The 16,870-nt window shown below is 40.9% G+C and overlaps 1 protein-coding gene across 7 annotated transcripts in view; it reads left to right on the top strand.

Annotated features, from left to right (window-relative positions):
* Positions 1 to 16,870, top strand: part of LOC128744311 (trithorax group protein osa) — a 392,421-nt gene that overhangs the window by 115,737 nt on the left and 259,814 nt on the right. For all 7 annotated transcript variants that reach the window (XM_053841198.1, XM_053841197.1, XM_053841194.1 and 4 more), the window contains exon 4: positions 6,129 to 6,299. In XM_053841198.1, coding sequence (XP_053697173.1) covers positions 6,129 to 6,299 — 171 coding nt within the window. The remainder of the gene's footprint in view (positions 1 to 6,128; positions 6,300 to 16,870) is intronic.

Genomic DNA, 16,870 nt, shown 5'->3' with positions numbered 1-16,870 from the left:
TGATATTATCTTCCACATTTGGAAAGCTGGTGCAAGACCAAAATACAGAGATGCCTTAGTTCAGTGAGCATAAACAAATCCTTTACTATTTTCATATTGTGTCGGGTCGTCAGATGGCGCTGAACACGTAATTGCCACAGTTTATAAACAAACCATCAACCGTCGAGAGAGCAGTATCGGGAGCAAAAAGCGGGGAAGCCATTTCACTAGCCGCAGCCGAGTTCGACGAGGAAGAAAGAGCCCATAAAAGTTTTCTACCAACCGTGCGTCCCTCATCCATCAATTACCAGGATCTAGACCATCAAAAGGCCATTCATTCACTGCTGTCTATTCGGTCAGTTTTCCGCAAAACTCGTCACCGGCTGTGACGCGACATACTTTCCTCCACCAGTGCAATGCAGTCACTACTAGGGAAGGTTCCAATTAGTAGGTCACCGCTGCAAGTTGTCCTTTCCAGCTGGGCGCGTCTGCATCATTGGAGGAAGAACGCGTGGGAGAGCAAGGGTTGAATAATAGAAGCGTAGATGAGTTTCTGCTCTTTCTGCAGCAGCAACATTGTGTTCATCCAACAGTTTTACCTAAATTCATTCATTTGACAAACGATGTTATCATCTACCGCCGAGCAGCAGCTGAAAGGGGGTGAGGTCCGGTGGAACGACGTCAGGTTTCGTCACCGGGACGAACCGTGCTCCAGGAAAATGAAATATTTTATGAGGAAAGAGTGTGCTCCGCACATTTTCCGGACAGAACAGATGAAAGACTTTCCGTTCACCGAACGGTTGAAATGTATGCGACAATATAATAGAACCTAATCTGTTTACGATTGCGATCAACTCATTGTTTGCGTCATCGATACACTGCCGCCGCATTCGAGTCGTCGAAGTGCAGTAACAATTCTGCACTTCGTACGTAGAGTGCAAGTTATGAATAAATAATGCATAAGCATTGTAGGGAGGGGTTGCTTATTGAGCTAATCAATCCCAGCCGACGTATTCACAATCAGAAATCTAAAATTAACACTACTACAACTTTCGTTGTGCTACCGAACTTGAGATAGTTTCGACAAAGAAAATATTTGTTTAATTCGGTGCAACCAGGAATTATCGAACCATCGTAAACTTTTGATCCATTTTTCACATACTCTAAACACACACGAAATTCATTTACTATTGAAATAATCATAATAATTAGACTAATTTTTGCAAATAACATATTTTGTTATAAGGGTGATATTTAGCATGTTTAGTGGCGAAACCTATATTACTCATTTATATCTAAATGAGTTACAACTATCAAAATCTGTTATACATTTAATATTTTTTGTTATTGCTTCTTGATCAATTTGTTACCAAATTGTAACAGATTATGTTATAACTATCATAATCTATACCTATAAAGAAGGATTTCTGTCTGTCTGTCTGTCTGTCTGTCTGTCCGTATGTTCCTTATAGAATCGAAAACTACTGAACCAATCGGCATGAAAATATGCATGTAGAGGTTTTTTGGGGTCAGGAAAGGTTTTAGTGATGGTTAGAAACCCCTCCCCCCACTAAGAGGGGGGCTCCCATACAAATGAAACACAAATTTCTGCATAACTCGACAACTAATCAAGCAAATAAAACAAAATTTGGCATGTGGGTGTTTTCGGTGACAAGAATTTATTCTATGGTAAATTGAGACCCCTCCCCTCTTTATAAGGGGAATTATAACTCCTCTCTTTAAAAGGGGGGGCTTTCATACAAATTTCCTCATAACTCGAGAACTAATCAAGCAAATGGAACCAAATTTGACATGTAAGTGGTGTTGGACGCAAGATTTTTTCTATGGTGAATTGAGACCCCTCTCTTCTTTAGAAAGCGAGTTATGGCCCATCTCCCCTTTAAGAGGGTGGGCTTCCATACAAATGAAATTCAAATTTCCTTATAACTTGAGAACTAATCAAGCAAATGGAACCAAATTTGGCATGTGGGAGATTTTGGAGTCTTGAATTTATTTTACGATAGTTAGAGACCTCTCACCCCTGTGGTAGGGGGATATGGACTCTCATACAAATAAAACAGAAATTTTTGCGAAACTCAAAAACTAATTGAACTCGAGAAATTCGAGACTCTTCCATAAAACATTAGTCAATACAAGACCACAAAAACTATCTATAGTAACACTAGATCATTCAGGACGAGACGGTCGCGAGTGTTGCCGGTGTCCCGCCGTTGGAAGCGCCGCCCACTGGGGGGCTTGCAAAACTCGAGATTGTGACAAAGATCATCCGAGATTCATGATTTATGTACAACACAGGTTAATTTGTGGCAATACGAAGTTTGTCGGGTCAGCTAGTGTGTTATAAAACTGATATAACCTTGTTATGGTCTCCTGAACGGGTTTCCTTCTGTTTTCAAAGCCTACAGTGGTCTAGAAAATTACGAAAACTATAAATTTACTGGTCCTTATAGTTTTTGTTTTGTTGTTATAAAATGGTTTAACAGTGTGCGTCTATTAAGCATATGGCGTACGCAAACACGTAAAGCATATGTTTGCCGTACTCTTATATGGGTGGGTGGGGACAAGCGGCCTATGCAAATTTGTAGCACCTTCAAGGTGAAGTACTAATTTGATATATCCACTTGTCCTATTTTATCCAATAGGTTGACTTAAGAAAAAATAAAGCTCAAATAAGCGATAACATTATAATGAAAGAGGTCTTAGAGATTTGTGGCCTTCCTTAGAAAGGTTTGTTTTGAATATTTCGATAATTGCTTAAACAATATGTTTTTGTAAAATGCAACTAACAAAAGCTATGTATGAAAATGATTAAATTAAAAAAAAATCTAAAGAAAATGCTCTGTATCTCTACCCCCGAAAGAAATAGAAATATTTCTTCACGAAATTTGTTTGCCTATATATTTGCTACAAGTTTGGCGAAGATACCATGTCTGTGTTTACCAACGCAAAAATTTTTTGCGTTAATTTTTATCATAGTAAGTCATATGCAACTTTTCCCTACGATAAAACTGAACCTTGTCGTGGTGTAGGGCTTTTTAACTAATCAGTAAATGAACAGCGGTCACGTTTACTTCTGTGGGTGTATATCAAAATACTTTTGTGATTTCAAGTGGGACTCGGGGTAAAAATTTACCAAATGTGATTGTTGCGTTCAGAAAGTGCTTTTATTCCGTTTAAGAGAATAAGGCCAGTATGGGGATCTCTGACAATAGATGAAGTTTTCTGGGATTCATCCCTATTTATCACAAATGTCACAAATATCTTCGAAAAATGTCGGATTGATTGAGTTGGTCGGGGGCTTAGGGTTAATAAGGGGATATAAGCGGGATACCAGATCCGATTGGATGCCGAAGGACCATTCTGTAATGATTACGGGTAATAGCACTTCTTAGGTAGGAGATGGGAAAATTAGGTCAATTCGTGTCGCGTGTTCTAGTTTCGGCTAGGCGGTGCTGCTAGATAGAGTAGGATTTTTGCACTGGCCCCGTGGCTGTCTTGAGCTCTGATGGCCGCCCGCGGGCTTTGTCGATGGGAAGGGGTCGAGTCTTAAAGAGACGTTTAAGCCCAGAGCTTTACAGCACTTTGGTCTCGAGGGTTGGAAGGCGGGCGAGTCTCTATATTTTGAAGCTTCTGTCGACTACCGCGAACGTCCAGCTTGTGCTGCGCTCAATTTACTTTGTATCGTGGGAATGCGTGGGATTAAATTTGCCCTGATAAGTTGATAACCACTAATGCTCCGAAATTTGTCTTACCTATTGGTTCATTTGTGGTTGTTTGTGTTGGAAAACTGAAGGCGGGCGCGCGGTTGAAGACCGGTGTCAGGCGGGGCTGACGAATCCTCCACTTTTTCACTATACCACATATTGCAACTCGAGTGGTATCATTATCATCATCATCGTCATCATCATCATTATATTTAAAATATGACATTCCGGCCTTTGGTAGAGAGATCTTAGAGTCAGTTCGTGGAGTCCGCGCAGGGCCGAAACGCCTCCGCCTGCGGGTATAGGCGTGACGGCTATGCTTGGGGCTCTACCTGTGTTTTAGTGGGCGACAGTGCCTGTCTCGTCAGGTAGAACTGATGTTTGAGGTCTCCCTGACACTTTGTTGACATCACAAAAGGGTCCAGCGCAGAGTTTTATACGCTATTAAGCGACCAGTTGGATAACCCGAAAAAAAGGAAAAAGTAAGTCATATGCAACTTTTGACAGTTTCAGATTATGAGGGATATACCCACGAACAGTATCTCCGAAGTTACTATATTGTTAAAATGAAAAAAAAATACGGTAAGAAAAAAGTTCCACTTTCAATCCTTTTGAACCACTTTTGGACTTTTGGATTGTCTCAGCCGTCCCAAGGTTTCTAGTAATGTTGGCTACCCATGCTGAAGAGCGTTCCTCTCGTTTCGATGCCCGTTCGCCGGATCACACCTTCAATAGCGACGTTGAATAACATACAGAACAGTCCATCCCCTTGCCGTAACCCTCTGCGCGATTCAAAAGGACTCGAGAGTGTCCCCGAAACGCGCACGAAGCCCTTCACTCGCGCCAGGGTGACTTTGGTCAGCCGCGTCAGTTTGTCCGGAAAACCGTAATCGTTCATTATCTGCCATAGCTGTGCGCGCTCGACTGTATCGTATGTTGCCTTGAAATCCACGATAATATGATGCATGGCCGAAATTTCTGGTGGATATGGAGGGGGGAGAGAGAGAGAGAGAGAGAGAGAGAGAGAGAGAGAGAGAGAGAGAGAGAGAGAGAGCGAAAAAGGTTGAAGTGTTTCGATTTGAATTACGCGCTCAGTTTGTGGTAGTAATTATAATTGGCTTCTCATCATACTACATTAACTTAGTAAAAGGCTTTTGCTGGAAACACAAGCAATACTGTAAATTATTGCAATAAATCCTATATTGATAAACATTTATTAATGAAATGGTCAAGTTTCGAAGTTTCCTTGCATCGTTAGTTGGAATCAATCTGCTCTTTTTTAAACGACGAACAAATTGTCTTCCTCAAAAATTTATTATTTCATTTTTATGTGCCTTTTATAAACTCCCCAGCGCGCAGCGTTGCCGTTCTCTGTAACGGATTTCAACTTTTAACCTAAAAAGTACGATCGAAATTGACTCTATTTGATGTTCTCTTCGAACGGCACATGACCGTTTATTTACGTGACGTACAATGGCCCGGCGACTGCGTTTTTGTAACCATTTGCTTTCGCCCGGTTTTCCCCTTTGCTTCCAATGCTCGTTTAGTCATAGCTGCTGTGCAGTCTATTTTGCTTTTCCCCATCGACATGCATTCAAGTGACTTTTTTCATCAACTTTTTGTCAGTGGTGTGCGTGCGTAATTGATTGGATTGCGATTCAATTTGTCCACCCTTTCCACGTTCTCCCGTTCGGGGTAGACAACCGACGGTTCAGAACACCCTCACCCTGACGGTGCCTGTCGTTTGCACTACTGCAGCTCATACCCGCCTTCCGCTACTCTCTGTCCTATCACACATAGGTAATTTGAATCTATACTAGCATTTTCATACAGGGCAGTAAAGTTTGGGCTACGTCGTCGTCATTATCACACTAGTGTCAATTTTGTTGAGGTACACCGAAGGCAAAACAATTACCTTTTCAAAAACTGCTGCATATCTACCGGGGGAAGTGGATAGGAAATTTTTTCCGGTCCTGGTCGTAGGCTGGACACTGCAGCGCAGCGCTTCATTAACGCTAATCGAAAATTGTTTGCGTTTCCTGTGAAGAAAGGCTTTACAATTACATACCAGCTCTCCAGGCGTCGTCCTCGAATTGTCTGCCGAAACCGAAGCGGACAAAACGGGTAGCAGTTTAGAAAGTTTCCACTCCGACGTTTCGGTCGAATTGTAAGGTGTCATCTTGATCAAAGAGCTCAAACATAATAGAATTTTTAACGTAAAATCTAAAGCTTTAAATTACCTCACGTAATTTAATTGATATATGCCTGGATAAACTATACACATTAACTCACATCGTTTCGGAAGCACATGAAAAATGCAGATTGCGACGATAGGTGGTCCGAAATAGCATTTTGACTCTCGCACTCTCGGTGTCCATCTGATATTTATTTTTTCATAATTTTTTTTTTCCTCTTTATTTGCAGTACGAACCGGTAAGATCGTGGCCATCACCGGCAGCCAGTCCGGGCCCGGGAGGACAGCCGCAGCAGAGCCATTTACCTCCGTCGCCGCACGGTCCACCGCAAAGCCCGGGCCAGCACGGTGCTCCCAGTCCGTCCCCGCAGCCGCCGCAACCCGCCCAATCGCCGCACCAGGTGAGTGAGTGAGAGCTCTCTTTTGTGGATGTGTTTTTATTTTCATTCAACTTTTTTTCCCTCGCCGTGCACTTGCTTGTTTTTGCAATTCACCAAACTGTGCATTTTTATTCCATTGCGAATTATCAACTGCTGCTATCAAATGGCAGTGCAATTTCGGCAAAATCATCGTTTGTATGTACAGTTGATTTGAAATGTTTTATTCTCTACAGTGATGAAAGTTCTCTGCAGATAGAATAAACTTGTTATGAGGGATTAATATTTTTTAGTACACACCGGAAAGATTAGTTTGATTGTGGGGGTGAATAATACTCCTGAAAATTATGTTGTAAGGAAAGCTTTTGCGGTTTTCGATATTTTTATGATAAATGCTGTATATTTTATACATGAGATCTTTGGCAATTAACGAGAATAGTAAGCGATAGACGAATGTTGATCGAAATATGGGCCTTGGTTGAAGCAAATTGGTGTACTCCTTAGCCAGTCCTTAAACCGATCATTTTAAAAATTTCCATTTTAAAAATCTAACACAGATAGTTCAAATCTGAACCAAAGTTGCATGGCACGTAATATGGTCACCCCGGTGAATGGGAAAAGTTTTGTCACCCATTGAGAAGAAAAGCACAAGTCGAACAACGGCTATCTTTTCCGTAGTTTCTTTCCTCAGCATTTACTGAGCAGCATCGTCACTATGTGTTTTTTTTTCATTCACATGAAACGTGTTTCGTTCTTTGTCCAACTAAAACCATTATGTATGCTTGTACATAGTCTGCGTCATTGCGGTATATACAGTGTGGGTATATGTGTTATCTACTATCAACGATGATTTAAAGTAGCTCGCTTTGTATATGCAAAAGGAAAGAAAGCAAAAACTATCTACTTACTTATGCTGCTGTGCAACGCAGTGCAAAAACTGGAACAGTAGAACAGCTGATTCGCGGCAATTTTCCGCGGTTCAAGCATACATTCATGTCCCACCTTCAAATGTGTGCATTTTTTGCGACTTTCAATTTCAATCATTCCTATAAAATTCCGAATCCAAATCTTCGAAATTGTCTATTCATCTACTCCATAACTGTTCCGACATCGATTGTTTGACGTCAACTTGATATATTGGACCGCAAAGGGGTTCGACCTCCCAAAAATTGGTTCGGCAAGTGCAGGATATTTTATCGACACTCAACCAGACTAACCAGAATTCCCTTCCACAGGCCGGCCGTGTTTCCGTGCGGAAGATTTATTTCGTTTTCACTTTCAACGGGGCCTTGGGTTGTTCTCCACTTCACCGTGAGTATCACAGAAGAACGACAGCCGGCCGGTGATATGCTGCGAAGCTTTTCTGTATTATTTTTTCGCTGTGCCTTGTTTCGTCCCAACAACATCCGACCAGCCATCCGACCGACCGACCGACCGACGTTACTATGCCACGCCATCGCCGTCATCCCATCAGCATTAGAGGGCACGGCTGGGTGCCATTCGCCGAAAAGCTCCCCAGTGATATATGAGGTTTTGCATGACTAACGACGACGACCGAAGAATCGTAACTCCGCCGCCGCCTGCACGACGACGGACGGCGCGCACAGGATGGCTAGCTGCTCCTACGTCAGCTGCTTCCGGGAAACCGGGTATGGTTTTCGTTAATGGTTTGGCTGGCGGCGCTTGTAAGAATCGTTTCCGCCGGCAAATGCAGCGTTTTATGTGCGATTATGGCTTCCTTCGCTTGTAATGATATATCCCGTTTTGCATGTGAATTGAACGTTTTTTCCGTGCACATTTTCTTCAAAGAAAATTGTACAAAATTGCTACTATTTTGTTTTGGTACTTAAATCTTTTCTATGCTGTTTTGAAAATGGATGATTTCTGCATCTGGTTCAGTTGGGAAGAAAAAGTGTTCCCCTAGCCCCTACCTACCGACTGTTGTCATGAATTTCATGAAATTTTGCACGTATTTTTTTCCATGTGTGGACTCATCACTGCGACCAGTATAGTTGATCTATTATGATATCGCCCGGGTGTTTGCTGTATGACCTGCACTACATTTCTTTTTGCTATAATCGCTATTGAGTGAGCGATATGCTTATTAAATTTTATGCGTGCTTGTGTGTATTGGGGTTTACCCTTCCTTCAAAGCTTGATCTACTTTACCCACTTATTCCTCGCTGCCAGTACTATTCCATATTATAGCCGTCCCTGGTGAGAACTCATTCGTACCTCTGACCAGTACACTTAACTATAGGAGGGATATCTGCACTGTCAAGAAGCTACAGAGGGTTAATATAGAATTCAGCATGAAGGAAGGGTAAATGAGAGGCCTAAGAATAAACACATGCTAAAGTCTTTTGACACGGAATGGCTTGATTCTACTAAGATTCGAACCCACGACCACTCGCTTGTCAAAGCAGAGTCGGTAACCTTGCGGCTACAGAGCCCCCCACGTATAGTCAATGGACTTATAACATGGAACGATATTTAAGAAAATTCGAGGCGTTTCGTTTTACCAGAAATCTCCAAGGATAACTTCTCTGTCTTACTCGGACATGACGTAAACTCTTTTAGTAACACATGGAGAGATAGAACTGGGAGAATAAAACAAAATTGAATATTAGACTACGTAATATAACGGTGCGGCAGTAGTTTAGTTAGCAAAACATTCGGGTACCAACCGAAAGAATGTGGGTGCGAACGCCACCTGCCAGTGAACGACCCAATATATATTTGGCATATGTATCAAAATTTTCTAGTTCATTCAGTTTATCATTCTTCGCACCAGACACTTCCTCTTTCCAAAAAAAAAAGACTTCCACAAGTCAAAGTCAAATTTTCAACGACAATGTCTCTAAGAAAAGTTTCAAAAATTATTAAAATTAAAGAAAACTCAATGGAGTCTTAATTAAGACTGCAAAGCCGAAAGAAACTCCATTGCGTAAATTACCAGTCGACAAAAGATTGCATTAAAGAAAACTTTCACGATTGAATTACACTATTAATCAATGATTGAATTCCACTATGAATCTTCGTATTCCGCCCAAAAAACGTAAGTAATACTAGGGGAAAGCCACCATCATTTCAAGAACTTGCCAATGTATGTAGGTAGAATTACAGTAGATTCAAATTTGATTACCAAATGAATTTCACACTAATGCTGTTACAGAAGGGCACTAGTGCGCATTCCGGGGTTATAAGAGTCGCCTTCCAGCATTAGGATCCTTCCATGTAATAATCAATTTCACTGTACCAACTTTAACCCACGTGATGATTTGTTTGTTTTGAATTGAGAACAGCCATATTTGCTTCAGACCTTAAGGATTCAGGTTGGCAATCCACTCCATCATCCAGCCACATTTATGATATCAATAATAATACTATTAATAATATGATATTAAGATGAAATGTGGTATATATGGACAAAAATAGGACAATCTCACCAGCAGTTCTTCGTATGGAATAGAGTAGCGTCCTTTGAGTTTCCATAAGTGCTTCCAATAATTAATTTAATTTTTTCTTCTAGTATCCATGTGCAGTATTAAAGCTCGTTTTGGCCAAAGTTTTTACTATATAGCAGGAGATGCTTCATTAGCTAAAACGAATAAAAATAATTAAAATAACTTGTATTAGACATACCTATTAGTAAGGCCGTGTGGCTCCGCCGTCTGCCCAAAACCGCGGCTTTGAGATCAGGCAGCCGGAAACCACCCAGCATCGCACCTCCTAGCTTGGCTACTCAATAGAGCATTACCAAGTATGGCCACGTGGAGGCGCTAGGTAGGGGCTTGGGATGTCTAGAGCTATATTGGACGCTCCTCATTTGCCTTCCCCATTTCATATCCATTCCTCTCAAAAAACGTAAGTCACGCAAAAACTATGCTTTATCTCATGGGATTTAAAAAAAAAAGTTCTCCTTTGTCATAGAGCATAGATGCTGTTGTTATTCGTTTATTAGGACTTTTTAAACGTATAGAGCATAGAGCATTTCTAACTACAGTAGCAAAACGGTTTGTCTGTTTGGTTTCTATGACACTAATTGGACCTCAACTAGCATAGCTAATCATGCAAAAATCAAAAAGATGGCAACACTGTTTTCAAAAACTTTATAAGCGCAAATTATTTTTACATTACATAGCGACTCACTGCTTCAAAAAAAATATCCTCTAATCCTCTATGTTTTACATGAGAAAATATGGCTTGCTTGCTTAAAAACGCTGTCTTTCGGGATCTGTACGGAACACCTCGTTATAATCAGTGAGTATTATGTAAAAAAAATCTGGGAAATATAATGAGGTTGGAATTTTAGAGATCAAATTGTACTCAATGAAAGAAAAACGTAAATTTAGTGCCGCTAAAAACGATATTTTTTTCGGATATCTTGGGCAATTTTTTTGTGAAAATATGAAAATAATTTCGTTCTAAACCTCATATTTCAGGAGATATGCTTTACTGTATTGGCAATGGTCCGGTATCGACTCGATCGTTATCGAGAGATTTTAGAGAGAAAGAGAGAGATTTTAGAGAGAAAGAGAGAGATTTTAGAGAGAAAGAGAGAGATTTTAGAGAGAAAGAGAGAGATTTTAGAGAGAAAGAGAGAGATTTTAGAGAGAAAGAGAGAGATTTTAGAGAGAAAGAGAGAGGTTTTAGAGAGAAAGAGAGAGATTTTTGAGAGAGATAGAAAGAGAGAGAGAGAGAGAGAGAGAGAGAGAGAGAGAGAGAGAGAGAGAGAGAGAGAGAGAGAGAGAGAGAGAGAGAGAGAGAGAGAGAGAGAGAGAGAGAGAGAGAGGTGAAGACGACACAATATCGATCACAGTATTACTGGTTTTTTAATTTTTACATGTAATCTATAAGGGGGTGTAACTCGAGGGAGAGCAGCTAACCTCACTTATTGAATTTATGCTGTATCCCATCATATACAACTTAAGGTGGAACACTGTGGAGCGAGAAAGCTATTTAACTATTTAGCTATTTGTGGTGCTATTTAACTACAATATATTGATTGTTTTGCTTTGCGGAAACGGAACAAAACTATGGTTTCCATAGTTTTCAGCTTTAAAAACGGTTGCCTTCATGGTAACTTTTCTCAGACGTTCCACAGTGTTTCGCCCTAAGTTGTACATGGTGGGATACAGCATAAATTGATTCACAAAAAATAAGTGAGATTAGCTGCTCACAGCTGCACTCCCTCGAGTTACACCCCCTTAAAGATTACATGTAAAAATTAAAAAACCAGTGATAGCTGCTAAAGGGAAAAAGATAGAGCTCTACTGTCTTTGACGAAAATGTGCAATTTAATGTGATTAATAATTTCTTAGAACGTTTGAAAAGCATACGAAACGTTATTAAAGAGCTGGATCGAAAAAATTGTTTTGAAGGGCGTCCCTAAGTGTGTGGCTCTTTAACTTCTTTCATGTAAGAGATAGAAATCTTCAGTATTCAACAAAGTTTCTCGAAAATAGTTAAGCTACAACTTTTCTGTGGGTAGCAATCATTTTTGACTTAAAATAGAGAAAATATTTTTTGTATCTAATTAGGGACACCCTAATGTCCGAATATTTTTTTACCACTAGAAAATGCTTTTTGAATGAAGAAACTTTTCTGAAGTAACTATTATGCGGTGTCTTCAGGTTCCGATGCTATTACTTATGTCTCACTATTTTTGAAGCCGTCCCACTGTGGGCCACCTCTTCGGTCGTCGTTTGTCGTCTATTTGCTGTCTTTTCACCATTCGTTGTCGTTTGTCATCTTTTCATCATACTATCTCTGTCTTTTCGGCGCCTTTTGACCCTTTTTGACATTTCTTTGCGGTCTTCTATTCGTATTCGTCGTCTCTTTGTCACCTCTGTCGTATTTTTAACGCCTTTTCTTCGTTTCTTTGTCATCTTTTCATCGTATTTTCTGCATTTATTCATAGCTTTCGGCATTTTTTCAGCTTTTTCCCGTATTTATAGCTGTTTTGTCGTCTTTTCGTCGTCTTTTCTTCGTATTTTAGTCACCTTTACCCATCTAGTTATCGCTTTCTTTGTTGTATTTTCTGAAAGCTTAAAAATTTTTAATTATCGCACAAATAGAGAGCTGATTAATATAAATAAACCAATGATTCCCACTTGGTTATAAACAAAGAATAACCTTATTCATCTGACAGCAATAAAGGATTTTAAAGTTCTATTCCCCTATTAGGATCCTTCTTTATTAGGAACTGTCAAAATGTGCGGAAAAATCCACATGTCCGTAAAAATTCCTAAAACCATAGGACGACGGTTAAATTCGTAGATCTTACAGTACTGATTAAGACTCCGAATGGGCGACAACGAGTAAGGACAGCATATATTCCGATAATGATGCCAATCGAAGACCGTGAGTAATTCTCGCTGAAACGGGGCCTCTACTGACACGAGGTCTTCAAATATTGGAACTTTTGCGCTTAATTGGTTGAAAATGGTTAAAAAATAAGAATTACACTTTTGATACCTCGAAATAGTGAATCCCTCGTTCTCCAAGAGGCCTAACAGTTTCAAAAAAAGTTGAATTTTGAGCAAACCTTGGGATCTATATCATGTGATATTTCTTAAATTTGCCATAAAACAACTAACAGATGGCCCGGTTCTGTAAAGAAGAAGAACATGGCTTTTAAATGGAATAAAAATTTTTTGGCGGCCATCTTGGATTTGACCGCCATGTTGGATTTTATAAAAAAATCGCCGTTTTCACCATGATCCCCCCAACCGATTTTAATTTCAAGACCACCATCGAAAAGCTGAGAAAAAATGCTATAAGGAACTTCCATTAAATGACATGTGTAGCCCGCGTTCTGTGCATGACTTCTGAAATGACATAAAAAAGTAGAGTGGTTATCCTCATCCATTCGCTGCTCGACTTCCGGGTTGTTCAGCTCGATTTTCCTCTTCCATCTACGCCTAGACCGCAGCAGTGGTAACCCAAATTAGATCAATTCATCATCATTCGATCAGATCTTCATCATTTAAATTTTGGTGAAGCCTGAGCATGTAACGGCTTTTATTATTGCCAATGTTTTAGTTAAGCTAAGCGCGTGGGGAACATATCTATTTTGGCACATTTTTATCACCACAAACCCACTAAGACTTCGACAATATTGAGCGCTCAGCTAGCGCTTTTCTGAAAAATTTATACCATTTTATGGAACGAATTTCCCAACAGTATATTTTCGAGATATACTATCAGGTACAAATTAGATCTGGTGAATATGGAAGGTGTGCCAACTATTTAATTTACCGTTGTTTTCATTGGCTAGTGGATGAAATCTGATGTGTGAGATTTCATGAAACAATGTTTTGGGCGAATGAAAAAGGGATTGTTGATGAAGTCCTTCGGTAGAACGCGGATCCGTGTCCCAAAATATAGAGGAGGTCATAGCCTTGCATGCTGATGCTGCATGCATGTTGTGTGGTTCAAAAGCTTTGGTTGGTTTTCGCATTCTCTTCTCCACTCAGCTGACGTGGTTTTGGATTGAACGACTGAATTATAAGCATCCAATGACGTCACTTTTCGTGTTGATCGCATTTTTGGATTTCTTCTTTACCCACATAACTCTTGATTTGAAGATTGATTGGAAATTCATACACACAGTCTTCGCTATCATATCCGTAACAAAAATCTTTTCTTCCCCCAACGTTTCGATGTCATATGTCATTGACATGCCAAATAAAATTTCCCCTAGATTGAGCAAAAAAAACTCCATCAGTTGCGATACACCCACCGTAAACTGTGCGCTATTTCAACAACACATGTAAAATCTAACGATATCCTAGAGCACTATGGATGAGCCACTGTTGAATTTTCAACAATAATCGATAACCACAGACACGACACGTGATAATGTACTTTTCACGTACCATTTGTGGTTACTGGCTAGATACTTCATGAAAATTCTATCCGAATAACGTAAAAATCTACCAATTTACAGCTTAATTTGTTCGAATATTTGCTGCAGCATTTTCCTGGCTACAATGCCGGCAAGGGGTCCCAAAATAAAGCAGAAAAAAATATATCGATGCAAAATGCCATGTTCCATTCCACGGTATTATGTGCCACCACCAATTCTAGCCAATGAATGGTCGCCCCGCTGCTGCTGCTGTTGCTGGAGTTGGTGGACGGCCATCGATTTAGAGCGGAATATTAAAAACAACAGCTCGGAACCGCAACGCACACAACGGAACAACCCGCCGGCCCTCGCAGAGATCGTTAACGCACGTCCCGATATAGTGCGAACCTGGTGTTTTGCTACACGCAACAAAATTCGATTTCGAAGTGTGAACTATCGACGGTTGAATTTTAAGTTCATAAATCAAGGATTGTCCAATATAATGCCTACCTACCGGCACATCAAAGCTTTAGTTCAAACTCCTGCAATTATGAGCCAAATGAAATTCTAATCCTTGAAATTGAATTATTTTGCGTGCCACATTTAACCAGGCAAACACCAGTCCATGTCTGCGTGCATTTCGCCTCGTATCGGCGTGCATAGTCGCTGCACCGCCCAGCAACAACCGACGCAACCAACGGCTGTCAGTCCGGTATTCCTGTTTCCGAAAAAAAGCTCACGTTCATCGACCGCAAAATAAATGTTATTGCTTAATTTGATTGCCAATGCACATTGATAGATGAAAGGATTATTCAATTAAATTGACATCAATTTCAATTTTGAAACATCGATTCGGTTGAATGGAACGGTCTCTCTAGGCAGCACTACGGAAAGGAGCCGGAGAGTCGAGGGGATTCGCAAAAATGTGCCAGCGCGTTTACGTTTCGTTATGAACATGGTGGTCATTGGAGTGTGCACATCATCAATCCTGGAATGTGCTCTTTTGTAATTCTGCACGAGTGCACTACTGCACGGCAGGTACTATATATCGGTTTGATTGCCCTCTGCGTCCGGATCGAACAGCCAGCAGTCGCTCATTCGCAAGGGGGTACACCGTGTGTGCGCACGGTAGGGTTGTCCACCGGATCGTACCGGTCACTGGGGTCACATCTACGCCGTATGCAACGGTAGCTTATCGGGAAAGATTTACGATATTTGGGTCAGTGTGAACAACCCCAAACCTAGAGATGGACTGGAGCAATCGTACTCATTATTGATATGACCAACCGGGCGAGCAGTTGTCATTGGCCGGTTCACCAGTCATGGTGAAACCGTTTTCACCGGAGACCGAAGCCTAGGAGCGTTTTGGGGATCAGCAGTTGTTCGGCTGTACGGTGGGTTAAGGGCAAACAGCTTTTCCACTACTTGTGATGGTACGGAATACTGAATTCATTCTAATTCAAACATTCTAAAATTTGCAAATAAGGTTTTTCGTTCATTTAACATAAAAAAAGACTCATCAGTTAATGGGAAAACTTGGGGACTTAAACCCAAACGCATAACCAAGACAAATTCAAAATAAAAAATTATTGATGGCTTTATTTATCACTAACTGTCTTCGATTTAATTACGGTCCAATCCTAAGTTGACCTGCGTTAATTTTTTCTCAACTTTTGGCCAACCGATGTGGTTAACGTTGACTCGCTGTACCCTAATCTAACCACCGTAAAATATTTCCAATCATTTCCCATTATCCCACATTAAAAAGGTCAACCGAAACTCGATGGATTGTACAAGTCGTTTCGCGCCAAACGTTCGCAACCGCCAAACTACAGATTAGTTGACTGGCTCTAAAAGTTCCTGACTAGTTTCGTGACCGATGTGGACCGTGTGAAAATTTAACGGAATCCACCATGCACCATCTGGTAGAACACAGGGCAGCCGCCGCCATTCGGTGCCACCAACCAAAGGAGGCAAGCTCGAGCAATCGCCGAGCAGCCAGCCGAGAGCCAATTGTGGGGAGGGGTTTGGGGCCGATGCTATTCGCCAGTTCGGCTAGTTTGGAACGTTTTTGGGAAATGATAGCCACAGGAGTGCGCACGGACAGTAGTACTTCGCCCTGCAACAACCGAAACCGGCCGGGATAGAACGATAACTACCTGAGCAATGAAACAATGTCACGAAGAATTTGATCAATTATTATGATTTGACTGGTTTTGCAGCAACGTTTGGGAATATTTTTGGGCAGCTGTCACGGCCTAGTCAGGTTCAGTCAGGATGACGCTATGCGCTAGGACAGTGTGCAATGCTGGTCGTTACACTGGGCAGTGTCCAGTACATTTCGTGAAATTGACACGTGAAATGCGACCGGCACGGCAGAGTATCATGAACCATTGCGAAATTGATTGTAGTGCCGTCCGCCTGCGAATTCTTTCGACATGTTATGCGAAGGAAAATTGACTTGTCGGCCGAAGGCTAAATGTCATGACTATTTAGTGTTATGGTGATCGTATAAGGGGTAATTCCATAATGAAGTCTACGACTTAAGGCTCCTCCTTTAGGGGGTATTAATTTTATGACAAGTTGTCACAAAGAGGTTAATAACAGGAACAGCCGTCAGTGAATAAATAAAAATGTACCTTGGAGGATGTTTGGTTTTATAAATCTTATTGCTGCGAACTGCAAAAACAGAGCCTAGGACTAGATTACATTTTCAGAACCGTATCTCGTATCCCAATATTGT

The sequence above is a fragment of the Sabethes cyaneus genome, chromosome 3, assembly GCF_943734655.1.
Source record: "Sabethes cyaneus chromosome 3, idSabCyanKW18_F2, whole genome shotgun sequence".
Taxonomy (NCBI): Eukaryota; Metazoa; Arthropoda; class Insecta; order Diptera; family Culicidae; genus Sabethes; species Sabethes cyaneus.
Note: the sequence above shows the minus strand (reverse complement) of the source record. Positions and strands in the feature narration are given on the sequence as shown.